The sequence below is a fragment of the Orbicella franksi genome, chromosome 1, assembly GCF_964199315.1.
Source record: "Orbicella franksi chromosome 1, jaOrbFran1.1, whole genome shotgun sequence".
Lineage (NCBI taxonomy): Eukaryota > Metazoa > Cnidaria > Anthozoa > Scleractinia > Merulinidae > Orbicella > Orbicella franksi.
This window is the reverse complement of record NC_138145.1, coordinates 34,892,450-34,910,419: the sequence shown is the minus strand read 5'-3', so window position 1 is coordinate 34,910,419 and position 17,970 is coordinate 34,892,450. Positions and strand designations below refer to the sequence as shown.

Sequence of the window (17,970 nt, the reverse complement as noted above, 5' to 3'; positions counted from 1 at the left end):
GGTGAGGTAAAGGGGGAGTTCAAAGACTGGGCAAATTTTTGTGAGAGCAGAGGGACTAGAGGGAGATAGCTCCTTCATCTCCGGGATTTTAAAGTACCATCGAAACGCTCTAGTTCCTCCCTTTATGGGATATGTATTGGCTATCTATCCATACTTCCATCCTGCTATTTAAATGCAGTTAAACTGATCACGTTTTAATATTTTTCTTACATCTGTCAACTTTTCTTTTCACGTGGAACGAAAATTTAATACTTTTTCAAACTTTCCTATTGAAATTTTGACGTCAGGCCTACACCATTTTTCCAAAACAAATTTGAAGAAGAATATTTGCCTGATAACATTATAACGAAAGTAACTAAAGTAGTATTCAAGCTGTTTCTTACCTGAGAAAGCTGTCCAGAGGACATGGCAATTTCTTTGTTAACTTGGAAACCGCCAGGAATAGCCAAGGGCCAATTTTCATCCTGAAAGTCTAGCTCTCCCTGTTAAATATGCATTAAAAGTTAATATTTTAATCCTCATTTATATTTTTATTCATACACTCACCCATTCATTTGTTTGTTCATTTAATCTATTCAATCATTTGTCCATCCGTCCGTTCACCATTCCTTCCTTCCTTCCTTCCTTCCTTCATCCACCCCACCACCAATTCTCCTACTAACCCCCTGCTCACCGATCAATACACCCCGACAGTCAGCTATGTGACATATCAATTGACAGGTTATTTTCTATTAAGCCTCAAATATTTGATGGCAGATACACACGATACACTATAAAACATTCCCCATCCCTCAAGTTACATACTGGTGGAGTCAAAGGCCTCAGAACTTTTAGTCACCACTCCATCAAACCACTCATGTTCTTGAAGCCCTAAGCATATCTGATTAGAATAGGGTTTAATGTAAGGCACCTACTTGGCTGCAGTCGCTCATTTCTTTTTGAGCATTGAATATTTCCTTGTCGTCGTAACATTTCTTCTCCTCGTTACCCCCAGTCCCTTGGTTTCGATTGATCTAGAATACAATGAACACGATTAGGTCATAAATAACTACCACGATTGGTCTAAACATGGAAGTGATTAAGTTTCAAGATGAGGGCTGAACATTATCGACTGGAAATCTTGTTATATTTAGAACCCAACACAGCCTACTTGGGAGGCATCTAGCCATTGAAAATCCTATAGCTGCATGTTAAACTATGAGCTTTGATAGATTTGCAAGAGTCCCGTATAATTAGCACGAACTGCCTCGTGAAGGACTACACCACTGCCCTACTTTTAAATCCATTACTACAGAACACTTGGGGTAACATCAAATTGATTAAATATTCCTTTGGGAAACGTCTTACCGATTGCCTCCTGCGTCGTAACCACTGCAACAGATCACCAAACGGAACGTACTCTATCACCAGGAACTTGTGTTCCTGCAAAGTGCAACAACCAACCAGGGATACAATATTCTGGTGTGCACCCAACAGCTTCATCTGTTCTATTTCCTGCAAGAACTCTTCTTTTTGTTCTTCGCTCGGATCATCTAGACACAAATAATGTAGTTAAATTCCTATTTGCTACGAATATAAGATTTTAAAACCAGATTCAAAAATCAATCCGCCATCTATTAGGCTTTGCTTCAGTCACGGTCGGAGTGCATTCCGACAGGAAACTCAATTGCGTTTCATGCTCAGGACTACCTGCTCTCCAATTTAGGGATAATGGGACATGAAAAGAGAAAAACAAGGCGACAGATGATTATATAGTTTTTAATGATATCCACATTATAAAGGGAAATGGCTCAGTTGTGTCGTTCGTACTGTCACCTTAAGCTTAAGACTGGGGAGATACAACTTGCGATCTGATTGTAAAAGACCAAATGCAACCGATCTGTTAAGGGTTAAAGGAGCTCAGTCACGGTTTGTGCGTATTGAGAAGTTTAGCGTCAATTTTTCAAATTTGTTTGTAATCTGTGTTAACCTTCTCCAGCCTTAGCCATCCTTGTTCCTCTATGGTTTATCATTATCTCTTTGGTGTTTTTCTATGTTATTAAACTGTTATTTTCAGGTTTCCTACCATTTAAAGGTAATTAATTTGTATGTGGCCAAAATAACTCAAAATACCGTGACTTAACTCCTTTAAGTATTTTGCATATCACCGAGAATTTAAATCTCTTTCAGGTGTATTTTAAAGACAACGGACGAAACCAATTAGCAAGTTGTGTGACGATTCGCCCTCTTATACATGATTTTGCATAATGATTACAATTACCTTGCAGTTCTTTGACTGCGACCAGCTGGCATGGCTCCTCGGGCTTCAATGTTTTTACAGTATCAAACACTTCTATTCCAACTCGCCTCTTTAGAGTTACTTTGTAAACCACACCAAATGCTCCTCGACCCAGCTCCTCTTCGTATTTTATTTCCTCGGGAAGAAGTTCCCACTTGTCAAGCGGGATAATTTCGCGAGCTGAACGAACTGATCTGTGGACAGATGGGAAAATAGTTTATACACAAAAAGAGTTGTTATCATGTAGTACAGTGCAGTAGGCTTTTATTTTACTGAAATCTTGCTGCTCAAAAGACGAATATCTTAGAGCTTGGCGATGAAACTCAGCCATTCTGCATTCTGTCAATAAGTTCCAAATTGGATACCAGGTTCTGCAATGGTTAAGACTGCAGTTAAGCATATACCATCAAAGCTATCCCGGCTTCCGAGGGAGAGTTATTGTTATTTCCTCTAGATAACATGCTAGTCCATTGCAGGCTACTTCTGCACATTTCCTCGGGTTGACCTGGTACTTCGGCATTATCCATTTTAGAATATCCCCAGCTGGAGAGATTCCCAAATAGATTTTTTACCCAGGAACACAACGCAGTCACCCCAGCCAACGTACCAACATGGACCGCCAGCAGATCCCGGGTCCAACGCGCTTAGGTAGTTAGTTGGGGTACAGGAAATGGTGCAGCACGAAAAATGGCGAGCTAAAGAAGGAGAGAGGGGCTTGGTGCGAGGAGTGAACGATTGTTCTCTGGCTTTCCCGTACCACATAGGCTCAATTTTCAGATCCCGAGTCCAGCACGCTTAAGTAGTTAGTTGGGGTACAGCACGAAAAATAGTGAGCGAAAGAAGGAGAGAGGGGCTTGGTGAGAGAAGTGAACGATTGTTCTCTAGCTTTCCCGTACCACATAGGCTCGATTTTCTGCCGTTTTGGGTGTGCAGTTGTTTATCCTCCTCGCAAGGGGCAAGGAACGCGGGCTCACAAAACGGCTGGAAATATCGAGCCCATGTACCACACTCCTCTCTTATTTTTTCTCTCTCTGTTTTTTCCCCCACTGCTCCCCAACTAACCAGTGGGCCACTCCGCCTCCCATCATTTTGGCAAATCATTTCAGATCCGATTTCTTGTCTGAACATCATATTTCAAAGTTAAACTATGTTTGTCTTGTGATACGCATATATTATATATCTAGGGTCAATTTATAATAGTAAGGTTTTCTTTGCTGTTAGGTGAATAAATTTACGCAAAAAAGAGGCAAGGTCTCCATTACTTCTCAAAACAGCGCCTGCTGAGAATGGAACCGGCTGTAATTAACCTATAGATGCAGCTTTTAGCTGTAAAATGCTATAACATTCAGAATCTTTCCTCTTAATTGTCCCAGTTTTGCAATAACCAACGAATTTATCATGGTACATCTTAAGTATGAGGTAACAACAACAGTGAATAACCTTTTGATTCGCTTGTGGCGAGACCGTCTGTAGCACCAAAAACCAAGAATAAAACACAGCACCAGCAACAGAATGAAGGCGATACCAGATAAGATGTAAATCATCCTTTCATTGGAGATCGCGGTTTCTTCTGTTGGTTGACCAGAATTCCTTAGCACTGGCACTGAAAACGGATAATGAATTTATATCTTAAGGAGGCTCGGAGTTTAAGTAATGTTTGAGGACTACATTGGAAATAACTGGATGATCAACACTCCGAAGGCTGCCAAGATTGGATGAAGTCACAACTCCAATTTGCAAAATTGAATTTTTTTTTTACTAAATGAAAAAGCGTGTCGTACCGTTTTGCTTTAATTATATCGCGCTTGCAGCTGTCTACAGTTCATGATAATTGAGACTACTAGTACCGTTCAAATGAAAGACATGGAAAGATAGACTGTAAAAAAAGGACAAAATATTGCAAGCAAATTTTCACAATTTTCTAGCGTTTTGTGAAGTCGTGAAATCCAAGATGGCAGACCCATTCTATGACAAGGACCTCGTAGAAGAAAGGTTGGGATGTGTTATAAAATGTACAAGATTTATGGTCCGTAATGACTTAAATGCTCCAAGAGTAACGGGGAGTTGGCCTCAAAAGCCCCTCCCCCTTCCCCCCGATCCCCCATCGGTCAAAGAAGACCTCAAAAAGTCCATTAGCCCGGTCTAAATAGGGTCAAAGGGTATCTGCGAGCCTGTGACTTCAGATGCCACAAGTTCATGACCTTTTGAACGTTCTTTTAAACGTTATCATTTTATTAAAAAATTATCTTAAAGCTTAGTAAATCGGCGATTGTTGGCGAATTTTACACGTATTCATCAATAAATGAGCATTTTCTATGCAAATTTAAATTATCTACCTTGCTACGCTAAGCATGATCTTCCTTGATTTCGTTTTTAGAAGATATTAATGATCAAAAGTCGAATTTTCTTGACAAAAATGACCTTTGACCCTACAACCTTTTCCCACAAAATCTTAGATGGTCATTCCAAATGTGAGAGTATGGAAATAAGTGAACTGCATCTAAAACTCGTTCTTGTTAAACGATCTTGCTAAAAACCGCCAATAATTCGTCAGATATTTGTTATTTTCCGCTAAACATCATTTGATATGTCACGTGACCTGTCAGAAGTACCAAATCTTCCTCAAAATGCTAAGAACATTAAAACCTACCTGTGTTCTAAATTTGGTTCCATTGTCACTTGTGTCTTTGGACATATATCAAATAAATTATTTTAACCAGTAAAGGTCTTTGATCCAGTCCTTAGACTGCTTGAGGAGGGAGATAAACTTGGCGAACTTGATAAGCTTAATCAGCTTCTTTATCGTCCCACCCAAGTGAAAAAAAAAATGGTGGTGAAACCGAGACTGGTGAAACCAGAGTGAAGACTAACTGATATCCTCTTTGTTCAACCTAGTCGTCTGATCTAATAACATTTTTACTTGGTTTCCAGTCACTGGAAGACCTTAAAAAACCAAAAAGCCCAGTCTGGATACGGTTAAAGAAATTCCGCGAACTTGTGGCTAAAGACGCCAAATTTTTATGACAATGTTTACATTCATTACGGGCTATTGAAAATTATCATGCTCAAGAGACATCGTCTCTTACCACACTATTGCTCTTAGTTTTGCAGAAAACTCGTGTTCCAGTTTTTCTCGTGGAAATGAAATGCGGTCAGGAATCCTTTAGGGATATAAGGCAAGATTGCTGTCATCATTTTGTTAGCGAACGGGAATTTGGGCGTAATGCCCAACGAGTTTGCCAAGCAGAAAGGACACTGATGAGTCCCTTGGCCAGGACGAAACAAGCTGCGTATGTATTATCATAAATAACTGTCAACTTTAAATGAAATGTTAGAAATTATTTAAGTGGGAGATGAACTTAGTGTACTCTTCAAGTTTCATCAGCTTCTTTATGGTCCCACTTACCATTTGAAACCGAGGGCAATGAAACCAGAGTGAAATTTAGCAGATATCCTCTTTGCTCAATCTCTCCGTCTGAATGAAATATTATTTCCACTTTGTCTCCAGTCACAAGAAGATTTTTACCAGTCTTGTTACCACAATACACACCAAGTTCTTTGCCCGTCCCGTCTTTGATTCTCAAAAAGTCTTTGCTACAAAGAAAAGTAAATGATGTTTTGCACCAAACCACTAAAACTGAGTAACTTGTGATACTCGTAAGCAATCGAAAAATCAGATATATAATTAAAAACTATATACTACCTGGCAATAAGAATTTCCATGCTTTAGCGTGTATTATCGAATTATGATACACGTGGGAAGAAGCATAAGAGTTGCTTGAGGGACAGCACAGCTAGGGCAACTACAATCGGTGACAAAATTGTTGACACATTTGCCCTTTTAACCCCCTATTTCGTCATTTGATCTCTTTTTGCCCTCCTAGCTTGTCCTTTCAACCCCCCTCACCCCCAAACAGTGTTCTGTGGTAACTGCTGTGATCTTGAGCTACAAACAAGCAACATTGAATAGGGGAGCAAGGTCTTTTCCACAGTTTACTGAGCGTTAAACAGAATCGTGTTACTTGGTACACTAAAAGTACTATTGAAAGACAATGTGTCAACTAATTATGTCGCCGATTGTAGCTTCTTGAGTGCTCTCCCAACAAAATGATGTGTTCGAGCACGAGAGGAATTGTCATGACTAATTTTTGAACCAAACACAGTTAAAAATAAAAGAAAATCATAACCCACAAATGCAGGGATGCAGTCGAAAATGACATTCCTTATTCCCTGGCTTGACAGGTAATATGAGTGGACATTTTACTCCAGTCGTTGCTCTCAAATACTATGCAACTCGAAAAATATCTGCGCGAATTATCTGTCAAGCAGAAAAGAGGTAACTATACATAATACAAAACGTGCAGCTGACTGTTTACAGAAAGTCATTATAGCACTAAGCCTTAAAGAAGGTATGCTTACATGTACAAAATTGTACCAAAGTTTGGACAGTCCACATATCCTTTTGTATAGACAATCGACTCAGTCTAAGTAGAGTGTCTTGATGGAGGAATTGGATCTCAGTTATCAGTTTTCCGTTTTTGCCAAACAGAAAATTTTGCAGATCCCAGATCTAAGCTATAAGTTGAAAAAAGGGTCAATCCGATTCTCAGCTAACAGTTAAACCGATCTAGCTGCTACGAGGAAAATTTAGAGATCACACGTGAAAAGAACTATTCGTACTTATTTACACACGCCTGTATTTTTGCGTTTTCGAGAATTGACAAAAATAGCCAAACTTAAGACTTGCGAACAAAACACCTGGCGAATTTTACACCCTCAAAGTTTAATACTCAACACTAAATTCGCGTCCGTTAAAGCTGAATCACTTTTTTTCGTTTAGTTCTTTAAGGTCTCGTCCACACCACGCCGGTGAAATTTGAAAGCGTAGCTGTATTTCTGTGGTTAGGCCTACCGTTTACACTAATCCATCACGAAAACGGTACTCTTCCAAAACGCTCTTCAAACCAGAGGAATTTCCTTTTTTGGCGATTTATTCAGAATACGGTCCAGTTATGAAAGCATAAGAAAGGGGTACCTTTTTTCAATTAAAAGTATACGAAAGGAGTACCTTTTCTGTCAAAATGGTATAAAAAACTGTAAGGGGTTGGACCTCGGGGCGGAGCCTCCCCGTATAAAACTTTGTAAAGAACCTCCACCCCTACCGCTCCCCCTTCCCTCCCCGAAGCGATCTTTACAACAACGAAATAGAATGACCAAATTTTGAAACAAAAACAGTTTAGAAATGGAAAAGATAACCTAGAAATACAGGGATGCATTTGCAAATTATTATTATACAATGGGTTGATCAAGCCCCTGTACATACAGTAGTGCTCAAGTTACGCAACAGTCGAAATTTAAGGATTTGCTTTGGAAAAATGGTTATATTCTTAAGCCTAAAAAAATGCGAAGAAGTATGAATAAAGGTAACCTTACCTTGCTTCAGGTGTGTGTTTCCTTAGTTCCCTTGAGGTTTCCAGGCTGATTTATTGCAATTTAGGTGATTTTTAGAATATATATAGAGGACAAAGCAGTGAAGCTAAAACCTCCTAAATTGCAATAAAACAGCTTAGAAACCTCAAGGGAACCAAGTCTGGAACAAATCATTAAATTTGGACTGTTGCATAACCTGAGTACTACTGTATGTACAGGGACGCTCATTTGAAATCTTGGGCCACCCCTGATTATACTATAATTTAGCACAGCCCCCGAGCAGGAGTAATATTTCATATGCCCCAACCCCTGGAGCAAATGTCCGCCTTTTGTCCCGGGGGGGGAAGAGTACTGGAAATTAATGAACTCAGTGTTTATCAGATCAAGAGAAACATTTCCGGTCCCCCATTCAAGTAGACTTCTAAAATCTTATTACTAATAAACATAATTGGGACCATCGAAAAGGGACTTAGATTCACTAATAACAGAGTATTTACAAATAAAGCTCAAGAAAGCTGATAAGGCTATGTTCCAATTGGACAAATGCATAGATCCAGGATAGATAGAAATTCATCCGAAGAGTAACGCCATCACATGACTCTACTCCACATTAGATAAATGTAGCTGATACACTCGATCATCACAGCTATATTACTTACAGGCAATGTTTACTTTCTTCCACATCAAAATCCTGAAAGTAAATGTTCATCGACCAGCCTTCTGGAATAGGATATGTGGATACATTGTCCGTATTCCTTGGGTAGCTGATAGGATATCCTTCACTGGTCAGAAAGCCAATCTGTGGGCCATATTCTGTTAATACAAAGACGGTTTTCATGTTTCTTCAACGTTACAAGACGCACATTTTAACCGACATTTTAGGGGAATGGACAGTTATTAACAAAGACCTAGCAAAAAAATCTCCCAGCTTAATTTAAACCAAACTTGATATGACTTGAAGGATGACAATTAATGTTTACTTTATTCGATTGTAATATAATAAAGTTGAGTATAGAATGGGATAAAACTGTTCTCATGGACGTCTTCAGAGTTTGGACATCGAGGTTTAGATTAAGCAATTGAGTACTTTTTCCATGTTTATGTAGTCTCATCTAAACACATAAAGGCTGGGAGAATTCGAGATAGTTACTCAAACCCAAGACACAGGTCGAGGGTTTGCAAAACTTTTGAGAATTTTTTCAACTCCCCAAGTGTTTAGATGAAGCTATGTAAACATGGAAAAAGTACTCTATTGCTTTTATAAAATAGCTCTTAACAGTGCGCGTACTATCTCAAGTATTTTGTAAAATCTCTTTTAGAAATAATTATTTGACCATTTCTACAATTCATTGACTCCTGACACCCAGCATTGTCCAGAGGGGGGTGGGGAGTAAATTGGATTCTGGTTTTAAGGGAAAAATAATAGTGTCTCAAATGTTATGGCCAGGATTGAAGGCATTCATGATCAAGATGTGTCCTTAAGTGCGATCACTGCATGAGATGTCCGTTACATCAAGAGATGCTATGGCCAACAATTAGTCAGAAAGAACTCTTTGTGCTTCTGCCATGCCAAACTAAATTCAGGAATTAAGTTCAACAAAAGCATGGCAGAAGCACGGCGTCTGAATCAAACTTTTGAATTAAGTTCGGCAAGCAATTAAGTTCGACAAGCTCTGCCGTGCTACACGACTCTGGCATGGCAGCGATTCAAATGTCGTGCTTCTGTTGCGCCAAACTAAATTCATAAATTATGTCAATGTGTTTTGGCAAGATTTTGTTCCCTCGGGAAGTTAGGAGGAGAATTGTTACGAGGCTTCAGTAAACCCTGGATTTGATTGGACTCTGGCACGACGTCTGAATCAGAGCTGATTTCCTGCCATGCTACAGTCAAACCAACTTGCAATTTAGTTCGGCACGGCAGAAGCACGACGTCTGAACTGGGCCTTTGATAACAATGTGGACAGCATGAAACTTCACTTTAAGCTATAGTTTCCAACCTGTTCATTTTAGTACAGGTGCTTAGGACTTTGCACCCAGAGGGCCATTACAGGGCGTTTTCTCGAAGTTTACCTGGGACTCACTCTCAAACATTGTACTTTATTTGACAAGAGAAGAGAGATTAAACAAGAAAAAACTCTTACTTGTGAAATTGACTTGGAGTTCTTTCACGTCAGTTCCATACTGGTTGATGGCCTGGCAGGTGTAGTTTCCATCCTTGTCCAGGCGGATGGTTGCAGTGTCTGTTGTATTCACCAGTACTGTAGAGTTCCGTATCAGTGCTGTGTATATGGGAGGAGTTCCTCTGGCTGAACATGACAGCATGCCTCCTAGTATTGCTAACAGAGCAGCTGGGAATGTTACCGTTGGTGGAACTAATCGGTTAGAAATAAAAACCTGTTACCCTTAATGTTTATTGACTGAACCATATCTGCTTACATTAATTTTAAACAAACCATATCTTCCTGTAATACACGCACAGATTACATTAAAATGTGATTTTAGTTGACACATTGACACAAATACATATATTTGTGTTGCGTGCTTCAACCAACCCAGAGAAAAAAACTTCTGATATGTGTGAGATAATTATAAAACAGGAACTGCACATGGGGTGTAAAGTGAAGAAATGATCCTCGCAGTAGATTGCCATTTAACAACACTAATTTCTTTCATTTTTTGCTCAAATGTAGCTATTAGGTGGAAAGAAAGCTGGTGTAGTTTGTTTTCCCTAGAAGTCCTTGCATGACAGAGTCCTAAAAGGTAAGGCCTAAAAACTGTCAGTGCATGCCTGCTGTTAGATTGCACAGTCACGTGACTTACATTATTTTTGGTCAAAGGGAAACAACAGGAAAACATCCGTCTACCGGAGAAGGTAATGAGTCAATGATTTCAGGAAGAAACTATTTACAAAGTGCATTGTATTATTTATCAGCTACCTTGTATTATCGATGTTTGTATCTGGGCTTCGTTCAGTGCAACATCGTAAACCTTCATTTCCGCGATTTTCCCTTTGAAATATGTCGTGTTTTCGCAATCTTTAAACCCCATTCGAACTGTGTAGGAGTTGGTTGCCATCTGATAACCTTTGCCAATATTTTGCGAGATACTGAAATGGCCATTGATATACAGCGAGTTAGTTCCAGTATTGTGATCATAACTTGCTGCAACATGAACCCACTTTCCTGCTGGAAGAACCTCAGCAGTTTTTATACTAGTCAGTGGTGGAGAAGATCTTTTTACAATTTGATTCAAGAATTTGCCGTCAACAATCCACATAAGGACTCCCCAATCTCCGTAGACGACTAATGGTCCATCTTGGCCTCCACGTTGAACCCAGCACATCAGTGTGATTGAGAACCGAGTGTCCAGGCCCCCATCATTTGGAAACTTGATGTAGCTGCTAACAGTGCCATAAAACATGTACGCTCCGCCTGGTTCGTTGTAGGGTCCGTTTGTAATCGCAACATCTCCCAGGATTCCCTTTGGCTGCCTGTTCTCTTTTTCTGTGGCTTTATAGTGAGTATTCAAGGGGTAGAAGGCAACAGGTTCTGGCACAGCTACAAATTAGATTAAAAAAAATTATTCACATCGTCACAAATAACATGAAAATACGATAGCAGTAGAAGCATTCTTTAGGACAGGAATTTCCAAGTTTGTTCTCTGTGGTCAATTTAACCCGCCTTTTGGAGTTGGCCATTTGGTGTCGGATGTGCTTCCGTATGGGACTCATAAAGCCTCAAAGATACCTAATGATTGGCCGCAAGGAAAAAGTAAACTTTGTTTCCTGGAGACCCTACAACTTGACACAAGGGTCAATCCTGGGTGTTATATCATGAACACTTTCCTATTATTGCGTGGGGAAGCAAAGTTTTTGATAATTGTTCCTTACGTGTTCAAGATAAAAAGTCCTTTGAGCGCTCAAAAATTTAACTTGATTTAAAGGAGGTGATTGCAAAATTCAAGAATTCGAAAATTTGGTAGAGTGTGTTGCAAAATTTCAAATTTGTATCATTTTCCAAAGTCGTCATTTATGTCAAGCAATCATTATTCATTGTGTTGATTGATTCTCTATATCGATTTCTATCGCCCCCAGCAGTCAGTCTTGCAGAAACATGCCTTATACTTGCTCTTTTTCAGTTTTGGTTTTATATATTGTTACAGATATATCTACCTTCTGTGCCTTCATACATTTTAAAGTTATTATCACAATTATAAGGGCATTAACTCCATTCAGTTATCATTTCTTACAGGGTGGCACAACAGCTGTGAAACTCATTAGAAATCCTCTGTTTTGAATATTGCTGCCTGAGTGGAATTTTATCAAGGCTTTTTTTCCAGATACAAGAACTGTCTTTCCAGTCATGTGACCACAGTACTTGCCAAACATCCGATTCATCTCATTGGTAATCTGTAAATAATCTCGGCTACAAAGAAATGAAACATAAACAGGTGACTTTCTGTAACAAGGGATCACTTCAACCTGGAACCCAGATTCTTTGTTCCCCTTGACCAGCACTGGAGAACCAAGCTGATAATCATGTACCTCAGCTTGCCTCAGTCGGGTCCCTGTTGTTTTACTTATTGTGGAAGCGATGGTTTGGGGAAATCCATAGGAATCCTGCCATGCATGACTTTTTTAGAGAGCACTTTCGAATGAGCTTCGACTCTTTTCACGCCCTTTGTCGAATTCTGTCGCCATTTATGACAAAAAGAAACACTTGCTTCCATGCAGCGCTGATCAGACTGCTGATAAGAGACCACTAACCTGGGTTAAAGCACGGAAAAAGGTGGTTTAAAATTAACCTAACCTGGTTAAAAAATCTATTGTTCATCAATTAATTTCCATGGTAACCGTAAACCTGGTTTAAGTTCCATGAACAGCCGAAATTAGTGGCGGCATCACCATTTTTCAGTAACCCGGTTAACCGTAATTAATTAATTAGAAATAACTCGGTTAACTCTCTAGTGCAGCTGCGGCCATTGTTGGACAATAGGTACCAATACCTTATTTTAACTCAGCAGACATTTGCTCTGCGAGTGGTGTCGTTGATCGCTCTCGACGTCATGACGTATAGTCAGGTCTTGTTTGTTCATTGGTTAATGTGTATTCACGTCACCGGTGGGAAAATCCAGTAGTAAATTTGGCGCGCTACAAGTGGGAAAAGTCCTTTCAAATGGCAAAACCAACAGGCCAGGGAAGAAGTATTGGAAAGGACTTTTAGAAAGTCTATCATTAAAGTTGCATTGCACTATCTACTAAGCGAGCACACACAACTGAAAATGTCAAATTGACAATTCAGTCCCTGCGAATTCTGCAAAGCAAGAAGTTTAATATTAAGACCAGAGATATTTGAAATCGTTATTTGAAGCACATTTCAGTTAGAATTCTACTAAAACAATTACATTATTTGCTCTCAATTTCTATGAGGTGATAGTTGATTCAGGCCTACTCTATTTAAAGTCGCCTTAAGTTGCTATCGGTTACCCAATCTTAACAAGGTTTCAACACACTCAAATTGTCCCTGTAGAAGGTTATCAGACTTATAACTGTCATGCTAAGGTGAACTACACTCCAACCCTATGGAGGAGGAGGCACGATGGCCCAATGGTTTGGCCATTTTATCTTATCCAGAGCATGTCGAAGCAAAGAAAATCACTGTGAAACGACTGAAGATAAAGGCACCTACTTTCAGGACCACAACTTACAATAAAGCAATAAGATTTTGCTTCACCATGCTACCGGTATATCAGTAATTTTGATGGCATCGAAAATAGCAGAGGCTGACTAGGGTCCTTTAAGAAGCTATGGACCCGACAGTTACTGTGTTATGCCTCAAAGCCATGGCTCCCTTAAACATGAAAAACCTAATATCATAATAGTCCTGCACCTGTCTAGCCCCCATGTTAGCAGGAATAATTTCTACCTGTAGACAATACATCAATAGGAATGACAATCTGATGTATACTCTCTCACAGATGGCTTTTTATTTCTGTTAAGTTTTAATTTTTTTCTTGCATAAATTTTCATTGTAAAAGAGTTAATAAAAGCATGACACTATGTGTTATCATCAGGAAATATAGTAAATACGGAAAGAGATAACAAATGACTAGACTGCAATAATTTCATTTAAGTTTATTACTTTTTCTAAGATGTTACTCGATCAAATCTTTTGAAGACCTACAGTGTATACACAATAACAGTGAGAGGTGTTCCAGATCATCAAGATAAAAAGAAAAAAAGAAAGATAATTCTGGGTCAAGGCTCAATTCTTTCTAGTCACTATTACACTGAGCAGTAAAAATATGGTCATCCGAAGTCAATTGAACCGAACTGAGCCTGCACTTTAAATGCTTTACTTATCGTGTTAGAGAGTGACAAAAGTGGGCCATTTCCCCAGCAAAAATCATTATTTGCATTTTACTTCCACATTCGACCAACTGACCGTTTCGTAATTGGATGAACCAACTTGCAGCATAATGTTTATCTATCCTTTTCGTACATTTGATGAAACCAGGTATTCACATCATCTTAAACACTTTACGTGGACTGCGCTACTGTTACTATCAAAAGCTAAGGTACAGAATCAACTCTCAGTGAACATGGCTGCCAGGCCAATATTTGGAACATGTGACTTAGTTTGGCCCCGTAACTAAAGTGTACAGGAGCTCACGCGAGCTACTTGTGCTCATGCAAGTATGACTACTCATGCATGTAAACAAGCTAAATTAAGTTTAATTTCCCTACTGCTTGAATAAGGAAAATATACAAATGTTTCAAATTAAATCAAGATATCTTAAATTTAAAATTTTTGTCACTGTGAATATATTTTCATTAGTTTTGTTTGATATTGGTTTTAATTGTGATATCTTCACTAATATTCATGCTACCTTGCTGGTATTTATTGTTATTATTATTCTTATAATAGAAACTGTTGTGATAATTCTTTCTTTAGTCGTATTTTTTTTTTTTTAAATGTTTTGAAATCTGGCCCGGGTTGTTCGAAAGCCGGTTAGCACTAACCCAGGATTAAATGTTAAAAGAAGTAATATATTTTAAGTAATATATTATAGAAATATCTTTCACTACTTACACCAGGTTGGGTAGTTTAAGATGAATCGATCTCAAAACTGAAAGGCAATTAACAACATGAACAGAAAACAGGACCGAAAAGTTACAAAACTAAAATCAAAATTCTCTTTAATCCTAGGTTTGTTTAATCAGGCTTTGAACAATCCGGCCTTGGATATTTGAAACTGTGGTGACTTAATTATGTACCAGTATTGGTATAATATTGGTTTATTGCAAGAGATATACATTGAGACACTTGCTAAGTTTAAATTTATATCACTCATGTGAAATGAAGTCTCCTCAAGTCACCCAAAATCGCCTTAAATTGCCTCAAGTCACCTTAAATCGCCTTAAATATTAATCACCTAAAGCCGCGATGTTTTTTCTACCAATTTTGCTTAAGTCGCCTAAAGTCAGCTAAAATCGCCCAAAGTCACCTTAAGTTACGGCGACTTAAGGTCCCAGAGTACACCTTGGTTCGGCCTTCGGCCTCATCAACTATCACATCATAGAAATCTCGAGCTCATAATCTAAATTGTTAATTAGTAATTTTACAATAACTGTCTAATTTCTCGTGAGCTGATTGGTTCATTTTTATCATCAATAAGAGTAGACTGATAAAATTTTAATTTATGCAAGCATTTAAGTTCAACTTTCAGCTATCAAACTGTCAACTTTTTAACCAATGAGATTTTATAGACTTTCTTAAGTAGCCAATCAAAAGGGAGAAAAGCTATTGACAATGTTCACCTCATTTTGAATAATATTCACTTATCCTCGTTTACAGCAAGGTTACAGCGTCTTTTCCCCTCATTTATTCTCGGCATTTGACCATTTTACTTACTTACTTAATCCTCTTTGTTCCTAAGTGGAACATAGGTCCTCAACTAGCGCGCGCCACCTAACCCTATTTTGTGCAGTGCCTTTTGCCTCATTCTTGACCATTTTGGGGTCTTGTTATTGTAAAAAACAAATTGACATCAGTTTTTATGCATCTGTCCTCTTATTCATGATAAATTGCATCATAGCATTGTCAAAAAGTGGCTGTGGAACCATAAGCTGCATTTCAACTTGTTACATTTGTACTAGTGTTCTTAGGCAAATATTGCAAGTGGTTTCGTTGAGTGACTTGTATTCTATCATTCATTACTATAAATCTGCTAGCATTCTATCACGAGTGCCATTCTCTGATTGGCTACGCTACTCACTAGCTATTCTGTGATAGATAGTGAGTAGCGTAGCAGTGTGCCCATGTTAACAAAATGACAGCCACTTCGTGGTGTTTTCAAAGTGTCTGTGAAGAGGATTTAGATAAAGTATTGATCGACTAGTAGATTTATACTAAAACAATTAGATTATTTGCTCTCAATTTCTATGCATGATAGAAATCATGCGATAGAAATCTCGAAGTCATAATCTAATTGTTTAATAGAATCCGAGTACAGAAAGCTCTAAAATTGAAGCGGGGACAAGCCCTTTTGTGTGTACGTGTAGGACCCATGTTGCAGGGACAGTAAGCAAGCTGGTGCACACGAAGAGGATATATATTGGTTCATTTCTTTGTTGTAGGGGGACAGTTTGCAAGAGCAATGCTCACGATGTGACAATTACAACTGGGGTCATTTTGTCTCTTCTTCGTGACAGACAAATTCTACACAATTGAATTTTATGCATCATTTTGCATTGTCCCCGCAACATAAATAAATATTAAGTTAAAAATTTTGTGTTGTCCCCGCAACATATTAAATAAATACATAAGTTAAAAATAATTATAATATTAAGAGAGGAAGCCACATCTGCCTTAGCTGGTTTCCATGCGGGTCCTCTATCCTGGTCAAATTGGAATTTAGAATGTTGGTTTTTGTGGAAGGAGGAAAACCAGAGAACCCGGAGAAAAACCCTCGGAGCAAGGCTAGATCCAACAAGAAACCCAACCCATATAAGGCACCGGGCTGGAATCAAACCCGGGCCACATTAGTGGGAGGCAAACGCTCACACCACTGCGCCAACTCTGCTCCCTTTTGCAAGCTAGCAAAACTATTACGCTAGGAAAAATATTGTTGCAACATGTCCCGCTTTAAGTCCTTGCTTCATGTCCGCTGTTGTTTGCTGATCTTAAGAATCTAAATCACTATCTTTCCTCACAGTCTTTCCTCACGGTTTCAACAATTAAGAAATATGTATATTAAAGGACCTTATTATTTCTCTCAGTTACTACGTGAGCTGTGCTTGGTCAATTTACCAGGCCGTATTCTACTGTATGGCCCGCTAAAATTTATAGCTGTTGTTGTTGCCAAAATGTTTCGTGATTTATCGCCAAGTTTTCTTAACTTTTTTAGCAAGTAAAAGTTTTAAAACTTTCTTTTACTTCTGAAATTGTGTATTAAAACCTGCTAATGACTTAAGACTTACTTAAGAACAATTTCAAATTGACTCATTTTGCTTTTGAGGTACCTCAGAAATTTGAAGCCGTTCTGCAGGAATAGAAATCGTTCCCAAACCCGTCAGACGCACAGTAGATGTGTAACAAATATCTTACTAACCTCATTTTCTCAGTCTATACTGTAAGTTACAGATCCTCGTTTTTATCCTTCGATGGGGGAAAAACTCGGTCCGTAACTTACAGCACGGCCCTCAAACTCAGTTACTCAGAGGTATCTATAGTCAGTCTCCGCCATTTTTTATGCCATCGAAATTATTGATATTGCATAGCGAAGCAAGATCTTATTGCGTCACTGTAAGTTGTGTTCCTAGAAGTATATTTAACTATCCTTAGTAGTTTCACAGTGATGCTCCAAATAAAACACTAGCCAAACTCTCGCATGTAAACAAAAACAAAGGTGTGGCTGACTAGGGCCCTTTAACTTACGGGTACATTTTAGTTTCAGAATTTTTCATTCTTGTTACTAGGAGACTTATACACACTCAGGTTTTGCATTCTGCATGTTGAGAAAGTAATGCAGGTCGCTAGACCTCCCCACATTCACAACTTAATAACACGCTAAAAATCAGTACTTACTCGCAAGATATACTATCCTCCAGGTTAAGTTCGTTAATGGTAATATTAATCACCCTGCCTTGTGGAATAGAAACCGAGGAAATGCAATCTGTATTACTTGGGTAATCATAAGGATATCCAGGACTTCTAAGTGTATCTTCAATCACTGTACCACACTCTGCATGTATCAAAGCA

At 38.7% G+C, this 17,970-nt stretch overlaps 2 protein-coding genes across 2 annotated transcripts in view; both read right to left on the bottom strand.

Moving 5' to 3' along the window:
- The window catches only part of LOC145480784 (uncharacterized), a 55,956-nt gene that overhangs the window by 7,124 nt on the left and 30,862 nt on the right, over window positions 1-17,970 (bottom strand). Inside the window, exons 11-15 of the mRNA XM_081459112.1 lie at window positions 3,719-3,881; window positions 2,261-2,472; window positions 1,348-1,532; window positions 915-1,013; window positions 384-482 (exon numbers count right to left, since the gene is read on the bottom strand). Coding sequence (XP_081315238.1) covers window positions 384-482; window positions 915-1,013; window positions 1,348-1,532; window positions 2,261-2,472; window positions 3,719-3,881 — 758 coding nt within the window. The remainder of the gene's footprint in view (window positions 1-383; window positions 483-914; window positions 1,014-1,347; window positions 1,533-2,260; window positions 2,473-3,718; window positions 3,882-17,970) is intronic.
- Window positions 3,907-14,522, bottom strand: LOC145480802 (uncharacterized). Its single transcript, XM_081459132.1, has 5 exons — window positions 11,957-14,522; window positions 10,645-11,265; window positions 9,850-10,080; window positions 8,368-8,521; window positions 3,907-5,872 (listed from the first exon to the last, which is right to left on the bottom strand). The coding sequence occupies exons 1-5, from the start codon at window positions 12,102-12,104 to the stop codon at window positions 5,650-5,652; spliced, it is 1,377 nt and encodes a 458-aa protein (XP_081315258.1). The 5' UTR covers window positions 12,105-14,522; the 3' UTR covers window positions 3,907-5,649.

What these genes read in the sequence shown, in the direction of transcription:
- LOC145480802 (XM_081459132.1), bottom strand. Translation starts at nt 12,104, where the DNA reads ATGAATCGGATGTTTGGCAAGTACTGTGGTCACATGACTGGAAAGACA. An exon ending in CACAGCTGTTGTGCCACCCT is followed by an intron (nt 11,266 to 11,956) that starts GTAAGAAATGAT and finishes TCTAATTTGTAG; the next exon opens with CTGTGCCAGAACCTGTTGCC. An exon ending in GAAGAAAGTAAACATTGCCT is followed by an intron (nt 5,873 to 8,367) that starts GTAAGTAATATA and finishes TTTTCTTTGTAG; the next exon opens with CAAAGACTTTTTGAGAATCA.